The sequence below is a fragment of the Euphorbia lathyris genome, chromosome 10, assembly GCF_963576675.1.
Source record: "Euphorbia lathyris chromosome 10, ddEupLath1.1, whole genome shotgun sequence".
Taxonomy (NCBI): Eukaryota; Viridiplantae; Streptophyta; class Magnoliopsida; order Malpighiales; family Euphorbiaceae; genus Euphorbia; species Euphorbia lathyris.
Genome location: NC_088919.1, coordinates 26,888,071 through 26,905,458, shown reverse-complemented (window position 1 = coordinate 26,905,458; position 17,388 = coordinate 26,888,071). Strand labels below are relative to the sequence as shown.

The following is a 17,388-nucleotide window of genomic DNA, read 5'->3' as shown; positions in this document are numbered from 1 at the left end:
CTTTAACGGATGATGTGGTTGAGGACGATGGTTTCGCCACCGGTATGTGTCCACGTTCTACGGGCCACATACTACTGTTGATTGCCATTTCCTCCAAAAGTTCTCTTGCTTGGGCAGATGTCTTCTTCATAAATAACCCTCCCGACATAGCGTCTAATGAACCTCTAGTTGTAGGATTTATCCCATTATAAAATGTTTGCATTAAAAGTGCATCGGGTAATTGGTGGTGTGGGCATAAACGTTGAAGTTCTTTAAAATGTTCCCAAGCTTCATAAAGAGTTTCATTATCATTTTGAGAAAAAGATGTTAACTCTTTTATGACTCTTGTTGTTTTTGCTAAAGGGAAATATTTTGATAAAAACGCTTGGGCTAGTTGGTCCCAAGTTTCGAATGTTGCGGCTGGCATAGAAGTTAGCCAAATTTTTGCCTTGTCCTTCAAGGTGAAAGGAAAGAGGCGAAGTTTGACTGCTTCGGCAGGCACATCTGTCATTTTGAAAGTGTCACAAATTTTTAAGAAATTTGTCAAATGGGCATTTGGGTTTTCGTTAGGTAATCCATAAAACGTTACATTGTTTTGCAACATATTAAGCAAAGCTGGCTTAATTTCAAATTGGTGTGCGTTTATTGGGGGTCTAACTATACTGTTTGTTACACAGGCCACCCCTGGCCTAGTGTATTCCACACGTGTTTGTGGATTTGCCATATTTTCTGGCTCGGAATTTTGTTTGTTTTTGTTTTTCTTGTCTTTCTTTTTCTTTTTAAGTGTCTTTTCAATTTCTGGATCTAACAGGTTTGGTGGAATGCCTGAAATTCGAGAACTGCGCATGAACTTGAAATTTTTGCACGAACCAAGACTACCTTCAAAACAGAATTTGAAAAATAAATATATTAGTAATTAAAAATAAATAAAATATAAAAGTTAAAATAAGTATGTATAAACCTAGATTCGAAATAAAACACGAAACATCTAAATTTTTGCTAAAAATTTTGGCGTTCCTCGGCAACGGCGCCAAAAACTTGTTGAGCGATTTCCGCAAGTGCACGGTTTCGCTTGTAGTAATAAAAAGATATCGATCCCACATGGAATGTTTTTCAATGAAAACTTATTTTAATTCAGTTTGATTCACGTTTTAGGTTTATAATATGGAAAATCGTTTGATGAAATTGGGTTTTGAGATTGATTTAATAAGAATCAGATTAGAATATATGTAGAATGTTAGAAATCAATTCTATTTTGAATATGAATTACAAAACAGAAACGTTTAGTGTTTAAAATAAGAGATTAATTGTATTCGTTTGCATTAAGCAAAGAAAACAACTTTAAACTTTGTATAAATTAAGAAAGTGTAATAACATAAACTCCTTCAATTAAAAGGCTTTGAACCACAGACAATCCTCCTACGGTCGGGTTAGATTACTACCTTAATCAAATTAACACTTATTTTCGATAAGCCGACTTAACGATCATATCGTCCTTAAGAATGAATTTGCCTAAGTGTTCAACAAAGTTTCCTTGTAAAGATATTGAATTTAACTACGTTTTAATGAAAACACCAGAACTCACTTCGGATCTTTTACCAAAGTGCTACATAAAATTATATTGAATCGAATGACCTTTATTAGATGAAATGTGAATTTGATACAAGTTTACAGAGAATAAAAAGCATAGAAGCATTCAAGAGGACTTAGTGAGTCCGAGTTGTCATCCTCAAACCTCGTTAGAGTTTGTCAGGCTCCGGGGTCGAATCCGCTACTTAATCTTCTCGCTGAATCTTCGGAATAGAGATGGTTCTTCTACTACCAAAATGTAAACTAATCATCGAACAAATCTTAATCTAAATCTAAATGCTACTGTGTTTGTAATTGATAAATAAACAATGTATGTACATCATATCGTTTTTACAAAATCGAACTTCTAACTCTGAATCATTTTTTACTCAGAATTTCTGCACTAAATCTTAATTATCTAACTGTCTCTCCACAACTCTGAATCAACTCTTTATTTATAGATGTTGAAGAGTCGTGTCTAGGGGACGTGTCTGCTGTGAAGAGACATTTCTATCCACTCGAACGGACGCATTTCTTTGAAATCGAACATATGTATATTGTGCTGACAGAAAATCTGATGTTACCGAGAATGGTAAATCTCTACCGAGATTAGGGGGGCAGGTTTTGGTCTTCAAAAACGGAGGGAGAGAAAGATCAGGAGGACACGTGTCGCGACCAAGATTAGGGAATCTCGGTCGCAACACGGGTGATTCTTCCCGGTCTCGACGTCGTCTCCCGTCTTTGTTTCGGTATGTTTGATTTTCTTCGTCTTTGACTATTTTCGTAGGGTTTTTCCTTTGTTTCTGACCTTTTTCGCTCCTATTTGGATTTTACCAAATAGTTAGGTACCTTGCATGAAAGAAACATATTCAGACGTAAAAGTACTCTAAATCGATATAAACATCATAAATTCGTAGCAAAACTGATGTAAATAATGATGATATTTTAGGTATATTTTGGGCTTAACACCAGGCCTCGCCCGGAAGACCCAGAGAGTAGACACCGTTGATGACAGATGCTGTGATTAGCGCCGAAAGCAACCAATCTAGTAATCAAGCTACTCGGCAGGACCAGAGCTCAGAGTATGTAAGAGTCGGCACCCACAAATGGGAAATGAACACCGATCCCTTGAGGGAGACCGGTGAGGGTTCAGGAAATTAGGTACGAGCCGAGAAGGCTAGCTCCTTTTCCGGAGAAAGGCTACTAGGCGCCCCAACATCTCCCGATTCTGAACCACCGGCCTCCTACTTAACACCTTAGACGCTAACGGACTAATCGCATATTTCTTTATGTTTAAAATTCATTTGAAACCTTTTGTTTCTCGTTTTGAAAGCCGTTTTGAGCATATATTATTGAAAGCCATTTTAGTAAAGAATCACCCATTTATATGAATTAGAGTATGTAGAAGAAGGAGGGAGATGGAGAGAAGAATCGGTAAATTATGACATGAGAATATTCTCCTAAGCTATATACATCAAGTCTAAACTAATTTCTCTTCCCGAAAGCAAGTTTATTCACACGGTTCATGCCTTAATTACCGTTGGAACGATTTAGACACGTTTCAAAACCTCGTTGATTCACATGCTTTTCACTCGAATCGCCGTTGGAACGACTCGAGTGCTCGAAAACGTGAAAAAAGAAAATTCAACTGAAAACGTGATTAAGCATACAAGTCCATTCATTTTGTACAAAACTGTCTTAATAGAAAATCGATTTTAAAACTCTTATTATTTACTGTAAACACTTTTAATTACAATGTTCGCTTAACCCGTCGTTGGAACAGGTTAAGGTTTCAAAACATGACATTTTAGAAAGTCATTTAGAATGGGAAAAGAAGTTAAAGAAAACTCTTATTTACATCTTGAAAGCCTCTAAATAATTTTAATTTAAATAACCAAATTGAAATTCCTTTTTTGTGATTCATTTTTTCCATTTTCCCTCAAATTAATCCCCACTTAAACATAATTACCATAATGAACAAACTAACCCAAACACTCACCCAACCAAATATATTTGAAGTATATACATATAAATGTCAAAAGAAGAAGAATAAATATAGATATAGATATACATTTTTAGTAAAAATGGTAATTATACCTATAAATTAAAAATTAGTGAAGAAATAATATATACTATAACTATGTATATGTAATAATGATAATGAAAATAATACTAAGTGTAGTAAACCCTTAATTTTAATTAAAAACAAGTAAAAAGAATGAACAATGTTCATAAATAGAAAAATAGAAAAATAACATTTAACCCAAAATGGTTTTTACATAATAAATATATATAGAAATTACCAACCCAAATGTACACCCTAATATTAACACCAAAATAAAATCTATTAAACTCCAAAAATATTTATTAATTAGTTATCCCAAAAGGTCTAAGTAAATAACCCAAAAAACCAATAATTAATATAGTTTAAATGAATTTAGAGAATATATACATACATATAATTTCACAAAGCCAAATTAGTATAAACGATACCCAAATATATAATAAGTAAATACATAATAAGTAATTATTAGTTATATACCCCAAAATAATTTTAATAAATATATTACATAGTTATATATACATATATATAAGAAAAATTGTCAAAAAGGTAAGAAAAATGGCTTAAAAAGACATTTTTTAAGTTTCAGCAGCTTTAGCGGAAAATCCGTCGCTAAACTGCTTTTAGTAACAGAAACGGCAAAGTTACAGAATCAGTCTCTATACTTTCTAGATTTATTAAAAGACTTTAGATCTAATCTATTCTATCATTTTGGTCTCCGAACTACCCAAATCGGGTCATAGTCTATCACGGAAACTCCCAAAACGATGTTTTATTTTAAAACATTAATTAAAAAACACTTTTAAATTCTAGATCTACAATGTTTTAGTCCCAAACTACCCTTAAACCGGCTCACGGTTCGTATTGGGACTCGAAACGAGGTTTTTTGTTTTCAAACCAAAACCAAATATTTATTTAATACGAAACGGAAAATAAATAAATAAATAGAAATGAGTAAATGAAAGTGACAAATAAAATAAATGACTAAAACTATAAATAAATAAATAAATAAATAAAACTATAAATAAACGAAATAAATAAATTGAACGAGTCTAGTCCTCGGATAATACCTCTAAATCGGTATTGACAGTCGAAGTCGGTTGATTCCACGACTTAAGGTTTTTGGTGTTTTTTTGTATTTTGTCCAATTTTTAACTTTTTCAAAATTTTAATTTTTTAGAAAAATATTTTTTTTTCAAAACTTTTCTCCCAAAAAAGGTCCCCCCAGTTGCATTGGGATCCGTGCCTTTTTTTTATAGGCATGGATCCCAAGGTTGGGCGTGTACGCCCAACAATCATTGGGCGACGCCCAGCGATCGTTGGACGGATAGCCAACGATCGTTGGATGGACGCCCATCAATCGTTGGGCGACGCACAGCGTTGGGTGTGCGCCCAACGTCCGTCGGGGATGCCCATCTCGATATCGTCGGGCGTCCGTCCAACGCTCGTCAGACGTGCATCCAGCGTGCCGGGAGCAACGTCCGCGGGGCGACGCTCGGCACGCCGGGCGTTGCGCCAACCGTTCACTGGTCGACGTCCGACCATTAGGGTATATCCGGGAGATACCGAGTCTGCTCGTAGAGCTTGTAAGCGCCGGCTCTCTGCGGTTTTTCTTGATTTGATTATCTTTAAATTTTCAAATTAGCAGAATCAACAGCCTCAGCCGTTTATCGTGGGTTTTCGTCACAGGTCCTCCGACTCGGTATCTACAGCAACGCTCAGAAAGAGGGTGCTACCACCTTGAAAGGGTCTGTTACCATCTAGAGGTGCTACATCATAGAAGCAATTTATGATGACCTATGATTTGGACAGGACGATGTATACATTGCCCTAGAGTTAACATTACACATTTTTATTTTATTTTATTAACTCATTCTAAATAATCATTTGATAGTGTATGCAATGGAGAGAGTGTATGATTGTATTTCACTTGTCTTTTTGCTTGTACTCTATTACATGAAAGAAACTTATATTTATAGGCTTATGAATATATAGGTTACATAAGAACATAAATTATGGAGTTACAAACATTAAGGAATACAGAGTTACACCCTTAATGAATGGAGAGTTACAACATTACAGAATGAGGAGTTACAATGGTTATACTTATGGACATCCATCAATTTATTCATAACACTTCCCATTGGATGTCCATCCATGCGGATAGGGCACTGCCTCATTAAAAACCTTTACAAAGTAAAACCCAGTGGGACAAAACCATTGGTTAAGGGAAAAAGAGTACAATATTTACTTCCCTTATTCGCAATATTACTGAAGGTCTTTAAGACGATGCATTCCAATAACGTAAACCAACTTCTTGAAAGTTGTAGAAGGTAATTCCTTTGTGAACAAATCTGCCAGATTGTCACTAGATCGAATTTGCTGAATATTGATTTCACCGTTCTTTTGAAGATCGTGCGTAAAGAAAAACTTTGGTGAAATGTGCTTTATTCTATCTCCTTTAATGCATCCTTCTTTAAGTTAAGCAATGCAATCTGCATTATCTTCATATATTGTAGTCGGTGTTCCTTCATCTGATGATCTACCACATGACTCTCGTATATGCTTAGTTAACAATATTAGCCAAACACATTCTCGACTTGCTTGATGCATAACTATTAACTCAATGTGATTTGAAGAAGTAGTTGTAATAGTTTGCTTTGTAGAGCGCCAAGATATAGTTGTTGTTGGGGTTTTATTGTCCTATAGTCAATTGTTCTAGGATATAAACCAGTTGTAAATGAATTGTTCTTTTATATCATTTGTTTAAATAAGATATGGTTTTCTACTATATAAAAGCAATTACTTTTAAAAACTAAATAAGTCTAATAAAAGGAAATCCTTGAGTTTATTTAAAGTGATTATAAAGTGTTCATACAAGCATGAAGTGAGACAAAACATTATAATAAACTAATAAACTTAAAACCACCCCAAGTCAAGTAATATGTTTTGAATAGGGATTGACATAATACTGTAGAGACTTGTATGTAACAATGTTTTCTGTCGAGACAGAGAGCTGATCTCACAATCTTCAGATATGTGGATATCTGGACATTTACATGGATCCTGTGAAGGAGTTCATTAGGATTGGGGACCCGACTTGAGATAACAGGATGGATGGATTTATCCCGTGCCACCTGTTCATCACATTGGTATTAATAGGTATAAGTAATCCTCAGACTCAAAGGAATGTTAATTAGTAATTCTGGATTATGGAATGTGATACTTTGACTCTGTTCAAACACGATCCATAACAGAGATGACTCTGGGATGTGTGCGGGCAGACGTTGGGTATCACAGGAAGTAATTGCAGAATAGTTAGCATTGGATTGAGCATTTGTCACTCCTGATAAATGGGAGATATATCCAAGGATCACTTGTGGAAGACTTAACTCTAAATCCTTGTGAGGTGATAGCTTAAGAATTGAAATAGAGACTTCACTTAACCTATCTATTCGGAGTTAACTCGACCTGTACAAGTAAAACGAATGTCTCGCTATATATGACTTGACATAATCCATAGTCATAAAATTCGTATCAAGGATGTAGTTGATAAAGGATCGAATTATACTGTTACTAATACGAAAATGTCAACGATGGAATCAACCTGTCTTCTTATAGCTCTGGGGGAATGTTTACGGTTTTGCTATTCACAGTCATCGCACTCATTCTGTTATACAAAGATTAAATGTAATTTTGGGAAATTAATTTAATGGTTGTATACGACTAGTAGCAATAAGAACCTAATGGGTCACACGTGAGACTTAGAACCAAAAGAGGAATGGATAGTAATTAATAGATGGAAGCCCAACATAGTCCATTAAGGCCCAATAGTGAGAGGGGGGGGGGGGGGATTACATGTATTAAAATACATGTGGAAATTAATTTATTTTAGACAATTGTAATTAGATTATAATTGTGGTTAAATTAATTATAGGATAATTAAGTTAGAAGGTTTAATGTGATTAAATTGCTTTTAATTATTATTCTATCAAATAACTTAATATTATCTTTATATTTAGATATAATTATAGATAATATTAATAGAGTATTATTTAGAATAAAACTCTTAATAAGTAACCTAATTCTATCTAACTAGGGTTTAGACACAAGAGGTTATTTATATCCCCCTTATTGGTGAAATTCGGCCAACCCTAATCCATGAGAGAGAGAGAATTTCGACCCCCCTATCGTAGAGGATGAAATCGCTCCGTTTGCTTCCATTCGATTAATTCTATCTCTTCCTTTTTCTCTTTGATCTTGTGTTGATTTATTAGAGACAATCTTTATTGATTGTTTTTCTTTTGGTTGAGATTCTGACTTATTTGATCTTGTATTTTCTTTGTGCTCGTGAACTTGGAACTAGAGTTGAGGGCACTTCGTTAGTAACGGTAGATAGTTCGTCAAATAAGGTATTTCCTTCTATCCTTCTTTGTATGAAATAACAATTAACGGATCTTGGCTTAAGGAAATAGGTAAATTTTTTTTTGTATTTCCGCTGCCTTACGATTGCCTATTTTCCTTCAGTTGTCCTTCCATATGTGAATAAATATCCTGAATCAATAGTTCCTTGAAGATAACATAATATATGCTTAATTCCAATGCCTTCGTGTAGATGCAAAACTTTATCTGGATAACAAATTGACATAAAAAGCAATATCTGGCCTCGTATTGTTAGCAAGATACATTAGTGTACCTATTGCACTAAGATATGGTAGTTCAGGACCAAGAATTTCTTCTCTACCTTATTGAGGTCGGAAATGATCTCTATTTACATCAAGTAATCGAACAGCCATTATAAATAATTAATTCACCTAAATAGAATTAATGACTAAATAATTACATACCAACCATCAATCACATTTCAATCTCAATTATCATTAATAACAATAAATGCTAATAGCACTTAGTCATTTATTACCACAAGCTTGACACATCAACCAATCAAACATTGCAATTACAAGTTCAACAATTAGATAAGAGTGAGCATATAAACAATATAACTATGCATATAACTAACCACTTACGTTCATTATAAGCATGAAATTCAATTGTGATAAACATGTAAACAAGCAAACAAAGAACTATATACATAATTAACTACGACCAATTTGTAAGTGAAGATAAAATTTTGTCTTTCCAAGATCTTTCATCTCAAATTCCCTTTTCAAATAATCCACTACTTTTGGAATCTCTTCAGGAGTTCCAATAATATTCATATCATCTACATAAATAGAAATGATGGAAAATTCAGTTTCTGATCTCTTTATGAAAATACATGGACAAATTTGATCATTCTTATAACCCTATTTCAGCAAATATTCACAAAGACGGTTATATCACATGCGCGCAGATTGTTTCAGTCCATACAAAGACATATGTAACTTTATCAAATAAAGTTCTTATTTTTCATATTTTTCTTGCATTTTAGATCCTTCAAAGATTTTCATATAAATGTCATTATCCAGTGGCCCATATAAGTAGGCTGTGACTACATCCATTAAATAAATCAAGCCCTTCTCTTATTGCTAGACTTATAAGAAACCTAAAAGTAGTTGCATCCACCACGAGGGAGTATGTTTCTTTATAATCAATTCCAGGTCTTTGTGAGAATCCTTGTGCAACTAAACGTGCTTTATATCTCACAATTTCACCATTTTCATTCCTTTTTCTCACAAAGACCCATTTATGTCCCATCGGTTTTACACCTTTAGGTGTACGGACTACAGGTCCAAATACTTCTCTTTTTGCAAGAGATTTCAATTCTGTCTCAATTGCTTCTTTCCATTTTGGCCAATTATTACTTTGTGTACACTCTTCAATGGATTTTGGTTCATGATCCTCATTTTTATCCATAACATCAACTGCTACATTGCATGCAAAAATTTCATCGACGTCGATTTTATTGCGGTTCCATTTTTAGCCATATGATCAATGACGCAATACAGTGTAACGTTTGGAAACCTATGAAGCTATCATGATCAGGTCCGTTACTTACACATGTATTTTGTGCAGATGATATTGTATTGATGGTGAAAGAGGATCTCAGTCAAGTGGTGGCAATAAACAACATCATGACTCAATTCTGTAATTGCTCAGGACAAAAAATAAATCTTGGTAAATCTAGAGTCTACTTCTCTACAAATGTCTCTAATGCTGTGAGTAGGGGAATCTGTGATATATTAGGCTTTGAAAAGACTGACAACCTTGGGAGATACTTAGGTATGCCTCTCCTCCATGCCCGTGTCAACAAGAATACTTTTAAGTATGTGGTTGATAGAGTTAATGCGCGTCTCTCTGGGTGGAAAACTAATTTTTTGTCGCTAGCACAAAGACTCACTCTTGTTAAATCAGTCACATCAATGCTTCCGTCCTATGTGATGGAAACCGATCTTCTTCCAGTGAGTATTTGCAAGAGGCTTGATATGTGTAATAGAGATTTTCTTTGGGGATCCTCAAGTTCTAATCGGAAATCACACTTGGTTAAATGGGAAACAGTTTGTCTGCAAAAGAATCAAGGGGGTCTCGGGGTCCGGCAGACACAAGGTTTTAACATTGCTATGTTGGGGAAATTAAGTTGGAAAGTGTTAACTGAAGATAAGGCACTCTGGGTGCAGGTGATTCGTTCTAAGTATGTTAGGCATAGTAGTGGTTTTGATATTTTTCAAACTAGAGGAAGTCAATCATTGGCTTGGAAAGGCATAGTAGCGGGAGCAGCGGCTGTAAAAAATGGCACGAATAAATTGGTGGAGAGTGGGAGACAATGAACATTCTGGAAGGAAGTCTGGAGCGGGGACTCGATGTTACAGTCACGAGCAGTGGGGCTGATTCCTGAGGCGGAACTAGACTGGAAAGTTAGAGATTACTGGAGGCTGGGTGAAAGCTGGAACTAGGAAATATTAGCGCCCATTTTACCGTAAGAGACGTTAAATGAACTCGCATCTGTTGTTATTTTTCAGGATAATGACATAAACGACTCATGGTATTGGAGAGAGACGAGGTCAGGGAACTATTCAGTTAAAACTTGTTATGATTTGATTAGGCCAGGACTGAGTGATGAAGTAGATAACAAGAAGTGGAAAGGCGTGTGGTCGCTGGCAGTACCAGAACAGATCCGAATTTTTGTTTGGCTGGTTAGAAAGAACATCATACTGTGTAATCAGGTTCAGTTACATTGTCATATGACGGAGGAGAGTGGCTTGGTGCGGAGAGGAAGAAAGCATATTGCATTTACTAAGGGATTGTTCTGTAGCTAACAGAATTTGGATGGGACTCATACCGTCGGCGAGTGTGGGAACACATTTTTTCGCATTAAATCGCACGGACTGGATTGATGAAAATATCTCATGCAAAATGCTTTTGAATGGGATTCAGTGGTCGATAATTTTTTCAGTTGGGATATGGTGGATTTGGAGGATACGAAATGGCTGGTTGTTTGCGGAAGAAGGGACATTGGAAGTACTGCCTGATGTTATCTTGTACCGAGCCCGTGAATGTGCAACCGCATACAATAAATCCAATCTGATGCAGCTGAGGCAGAAAAGTGCGAGACTGATATGTTGGAATCCGCATATAGCAGGGTGGACAAAAATCAACACAGATGGTGCGAGCAAAGGAAATCCAAGGGCTGCTTCGGCAGGCGGTTTGATTCGTGACTATATGGAAAATTGGCAGGGTGGTTTTCTTGTTAATTTGGGGATATGTTCGGCGTTACTGGCAAAGTTTGGTGATTTCAAATTTATATCATTTTAACTGAAAAAGGCGACATGCTAAGACTCAGTAAATAATGTTTTTCTTGTATAATGCTAAAAGACATGAATAACATTAAAATCATTAATTGTCATGAGCTTAAAAGAATTTAATAATGCACGAAATTGCATTTATCGAATGTCTTAATTGAATCTAGCCTAGGTGGTGAATCCATTCCTGGTATCCAACTCTATTGCGCTTATCAACTATCTTAAATGATTCCGAGTTCAAACAGTGCCGTAGTGTCATCCGGGGTCTCTCATTGGATGTTTGTCCCTTGAAGTAGTCAAGTTACACTCTAAAAAAGGCTATATAAAACTGCAATGGTTTGTTTTTTCTTTTTCTTTTTTGTTTGTCATTATTGTATTTTCTTTTTTGTTGATAAAGAAAATAAAAGGAATTTACATTCTTCAAATTTAAATTCTTTGTGTACTTTTGATATTCCTCCACAATGTTCCCTCCTTTTCCATTATATTAAAAGCTGACTAGAAAAAAAAAAAGAAATTATAAAAGAAAGCAAACTCTTCTTTAGTAAAAGCCTTTTTCTTCTTCTCTTTGCAATCCTTGAAACAAATTCTCATCATATGCACCACTTTCTTTTTCTTTAGTTGTCTCTCCCTTTTCCTTTCTTTATTCATTTCACTGCATTCCTACTACTTGTTTGAATTTCTAATTTGTCTATCTATCTAATATTTTCTTCAATGGAAGCCATCTCAGTTGAGAGTTTCCATAAACTTACAGTTGTTGTTGTTGTCTTTATGTTGTTGTTGTTGTTTCATGTATCTGTAGCTGAACAAGGTTTTGTTACTTCTTCCATCAAGACGGATGCTGCTGCTCTGATTCAGTTCAAAAAGATGATCCAAAACGATCCCAATGAAGTTTTATCAGGATGGCAGCTAAAGAGAAGCCCCTGTGCCTGGTATGGAGTTTCTTGCTCTCTTGGAAGAGTAACTCAGCTTGATCTTACATCTGCCAAACTTTCCGGAATTATATCTTTTGATACTTTAGCTTCTCTTCATATGTTAGCTTCTCTCAAATTATCTTCCAATTTATTTGTTGTAAATTCCACTTCTTTGCTTCATCTCCCTTTTGGATTGCAGCATCTTGAACTATCTTCTGCTCTACTTGTAGGTACTTTTCCTGACAATTTTTTCTCCAGGAATCCAAATCTTGTTTATGTCAATCTTTCCCATAATAATTTAACAGGTTCTTTACCTCATGATCTCTTGTCCAACTCTGATAAATTCCAGTCCCTGGACCTCTCTTATAACAATTTTACAGGGCCAATTTATGACTTGAAAATTGAAAACTCTTGCAATTCCTTGTTGCAATTTGATCTGTCAGTAAATCATTTAATAGATTCAATTCCTCCTTCGCTTTCCAATTGCACTAATTTAAAGAGTTTGAATTTGTCCTTCAATATGCTTACAGGAGAGATTCCAAGATCTTTTGGTGAACTAACTAGTTTACAAAGATTGGATTTTTCTCATAATCATCTCAGTGGTTGGATGCCTTCTGAATTAGGAAATGCTTGTGGATCACTTTTAGAGTTTAAGCTTTCTTTTAATAACATTTCTGGCTCTATTCCTGCGTCTTTCTCCTCTTGTTCATGGCTGCAACTTCTTGATTTGTCTAACAATAACTTATCTGGAACTTTTCCAGATTCACTCCTTCAAAATCTCAGCTCATTAGAGAGTTTGTTGTTGAGTTACAATCTCATCTCTGGTTCATTTCCTGCTTCCATTTCATACTGCAAAAATTTGAGAGTTTTGGATCTTAGTTCAAATAAATTTTCTGGCACAATTCCACCAGATATATGTCCTGGCGCTGCTGCTCTTGAGGAGCTGCGAATGCCTGATAATCTGATTGTAGGAGAAATTCCTGCTCAATTGTCACAATGTTCCAAGTTAAAGACACTTGATTTTAGCATAAACTACCTCAACGGATCGATTCCAGCTGAACTCGGGCAGTTAGAAAACCTTGAACAGTTTATAGCATGGTACAATGGCTTGGAAGGGAACATTCCACCAGAACTTGGAAATTGCAGAAACCTCAAAGATCTCATTCTCAACAACAATCATCTTAGTGGTGAACTTCCAGTTGAGTTATTTAGTTGCAGTAATCTTGAATGGATATCTCTTACAAGCAATCGGATCACAGGAGAAGTTCCCAAAGAATTCGGCCTATTGTCAAGGCTAGCTGTTCTGCAACTTGGAAATAACAGCTTGTCCGGAGAAATACCGACGGAGCTAGGAAATTGCAGCAGCTTAGTTTGGTTAGACCTTGGCAGTAATAGACTTACAGGGGAAATCCCAGCTAGGCTTGGTCGGCAGCTCGGTGCCAAAGCATTGGGTGGAATTCCATCTGGGAACACTTTAGTGTTTGTAAGAAATGTGGGTAATTCATGTCAAGGAGTTGGAGGTTTGCTTGAATTTGCTGGTATCAGATCTGAAAGATTGTTGCAAGTTCCAACACTTAAGACTTGTGATTTCACAAGGTTGTATACAGGGCCAGTCCTGAGTCTTTTCACACAGTACCAAACCCTGGAATATCTTGATCTTTCTTACAATCAGCTCCGAGGGAAAATCCCTGACGAAATCGGGGATATGATGGCTCTGCAAGTTCTTGTAATAGCACATAACCAGTTATCAGGAGAGATTCCTCCATCACTTGGCCAGCTAAAGAATTTGGGGGTTTTTGATGCATCTCATAACAGATTGCAGGGGCAAATTCCTGATTCATTCTCAAACCTGTCTTTCTTGGTGCAAATTGATCTGTCCTATAATGAATTAACAGGCGAAATTCCGCAGAGAGGGCAGCTGAGTACACTTCCAGCCACACAGTATGAACACAATCCTGGTCTTTGCGGGGTTCCGTTGCCTGACTGCCATGGTGGAAATGGTGCAGGAACGTCTAGTCCTAATACTGATGGAGGCCGAGAAGGCAGGAAGGCTGCAACTTCATCATGGGCTAATAGCATTGTTTTAGGGATACTAATTTCTGTTGCTTCTCTGTGCATTCTGGTGGTCTGGATGATCGCGATGCGTATAAGGCATAGGGAGGCAGAGGAGGTAAAGATGCTGAATAGCTTGCAAGCATCTCATGCTGCCACAACATGGAAGATTGAGAAAGAAAAAGAGCCATTGAGCATCAATGTAGCTACCTTTCAAAGGCAGCTAAGAAAGCTCAAGTTCTCCCAACTCATTGATGCTACGAATGGCTTCTCCGCAGACAGCCTTATCGGTTCAGGAGGGTTCGGAGAAGTGTTCAAGGCTACATTGAAGGACGGATCAAGTGTTGCTATAAAGAAGTTGATTAGGTTGAGCTGTCAGGGCGATAGAGAATTCATGGCTGAAATGGAAACTCTAGGGAAAATCAAGCACAGAAACCTTGTTCCTCTACTAGGCTACTGCAAAATAGGCGAAGAAAGACTACTAGTGTACGAATTCATGGAGTATGGAAGCCTTGAAGAAATGCTCCATGGAAGGAGGAGTAAAGACAGGAGAATACTGAGTTGGGATGAAAGGAAAAAGATAGCAAGAGGAGCAGCAAAAGGACTATGTTTCCTTCACCATAACTGCATACCACATATCATTCACCGCGACATGAAGTCGAGCAACGTATTACTTGATCAGGATATGGAAGCAAGAGTTTCAGATTTCGGAATGGCAAGGCTGATAAGTGCACTTGACACGCATCTAAGCGTAAGCACGCTAGCAGGAACTCCTGGATACGTGCCGCCTGAGTATTACCAGAGCTTCAGGTGCACTGCTAAAGGAGATGTATATTCATTTGGGGTAGTACTGCTTGAACTACTCACAGGAAAAAGGCCTACAGACAAGGATGATTTCGGAGACACAAACTTGGTGGGATGGGTGAAAATTAAAGTAAGAGAAGGGAAACAAATGGAAGTTATTGACCAAGAATTGTTATCAGTGAGTAAAGGAACAGATGAAGCTGAAGCTGAAGAAGTTAAGGAAATGGCTAGATATTTGGAGATAACATTGCAGTGTGTGGATGACTTCCCTTCAAAAAGGCCAAACATGTTGCAAGTTGTGGCCTTGTTGCGAGAGTTCATGCCTGGATTAGCCAATGGAAGCAGCAATAGTGCTTAATTTTTTTTTTAAACAAAAAAGACTTGCACTGTTAAAGATTTGATACCAAGTCTTCCTTCTTTTTTTCTTTTTTGAAAGTTTGAAAATGTCTTGTTTTAAGCTTTGTTGGCTAGCGCCTAAAAGTAAAGTAATTGCATGTATTAAGGCTTTTCCCTTTTCCCTTGTCCATGCATATGTTAGTGAAAATTCTCTAATCTAAATTCTTAATGTCATATATTTTGACCCAAATAAATGGCATATTATATAAGGTCATATCCCTTTATTAGTTCAGCTGAACAACAGCGCTAATTGAAATCAAGGTTCAAACAAAACAATTAATGTAGGATAAACTACAAACCTCATTTACCTATTTAGACTCGTTATACTACCTCTTACATAACTAAACACTTTCAAATTAGACTTCTCAAAACACCCTTAGTGTATATATATATATATATATATAACAACTTAACCAATTCTTTCACTCAATTTTTCTAATCCTTTGTAATCCAACTTTAATTTCATACATCAATCCAAAATACAAGCACTTTGTGTAAGTATTTTGTTGATTTTACACATAAATTCCTTTATATAGGTTAGTTTTGTGTATTTTAAGTTAGTTTGCACCTCCATCAAATGATATTTGGAGTATTTATCGAACCCGATCACTTTGCAGTTTACGATTTTGTTTCGCAGAATTGTAAACTGCGAAGCTATTGTCTTCGGAGATAGGGTTCGCAGTTCACATAAATGCGAAGGATTGTGACTGTCGCAGTTGTTAGAACTGCGAAATACATTTCTTTTGAGTTTGTTTCTTTGATATTATTTTGACAATGTGTTTGTTTCTTAACAGTAGCAGTATGTTAACCGGTCGTTTTTTGTGCGTGATCATGTGGAACGGCCAACGGAAAATAGAGGGAAAAGTCATGACATACGAGGATCGTGAATTGAAGTTGCTTTGGCTTTCAACAAAAATCAACTTTACAAGAGAGAGTCTACACTCTTGCACGTGTTGATTCAACATCATTTGACATATGTATGGGCATGCAAACTACATACAATCCAAACAAAGTTCTTGGAATAGCAGTTCCGATTGTTGATTCAAGTGATGTTACGTGCTTCATAGAGTATTGCCGAATGAATCAAAGCGATGTTATCCTACTATATGTTATTTTTGAACCGTGGACAATAGATGCACAACTACCGTGAGTTTTGAAGAAGGAGAATGTTATTTAATCAAGTTGTGATCCCACCATTGAAATTGACACTCATCAGATAGGCAAAGAAAAGATCACAGATTTCAATCTCACATCCAAACCTGGTTTAGATGATATTAGCTCGAATTCGTTTTTTGATCTCAAAGAAACGATATATGAAGAATGATGATGAGGAACAACCTATCCCACGGAAACAACCTCGTCGTGGATTTTTCTGCTGGCGAATGATTTTCTTCTGTCACGTCCATGAAAGTGTATTCACGGGTGCGACAGACATTTTTCTGAAAAATTTCTCTTGTGATTCTTCACCTGTATCCTCTAATCCTTTTTGTAAATTTATGCTATGAATTTTAGCATGACCAATTCTCCATTTCCATCCTGTGTAGCTATGGAAAATCTAAATGCAAATGTTAAAACAATAAGTGCTGGTCTTAAGGACTACCCTCAGTAAAGAAATAAACTACAAAATAAATACATAAACTATATTATAAGTCTATAAATCAAGATTCGGAATAAAATAAAACAATAATAATAAATAAGTAAGTCAACTTGGCATTCCCTGGCAACGGCCAAAAATTTGTTAGGCGAATTCCGCAAGTGCACAGTTTTGCTTGTAGTAATAAAAGATATCGACCCAAAAGGAACGCAATTGACATTTAATGTGTATTGTTTCCTTATTTAGTTTCTCTTGTTTTATAGAAAATCATTAATTTGGTAA

The 17,388-nt window shown here is 36.1% G+C and overlaps 1 protein-coding gene and 1 non-coding gene across 2 annotated transcripts; both read left to right on the top strand.

The window, feature by feature from the left end:
• The first annotated feature begins 218 nt into the window (after positions 1-218).
• On the top strand, positions 219-325 carry LOC136210050 (small nucleolar RNA R71). The gene has a single exon (XR_010677761.1). It is a non-coding gene; the product is annotated as a small nucleolar RNA R71 (small nucleolar RNA).
• Positions 326-11,914: 11,589 nt separating this feature from the next.
• LOC136209980 (serine/threonine-protein kinase BRI1-like 2) lies at positions 11,915-15,640 on the top strand. The gene has a single exon (XM_066001633.1). It carries the CDS (start codon positions 12,061-12,063, stop codon positions 15,472-15,474), a length of 3,414 nt encoding a protein of 1,137 aa, XP_065857705.1. The 5' UTR covers positions 11,915-12,060; the 3' UTR covers positions 15,475-15,640.
• The last annotated feature ends 1,748 nt before the right edge of the window (positions 15,641-17,388 follow it).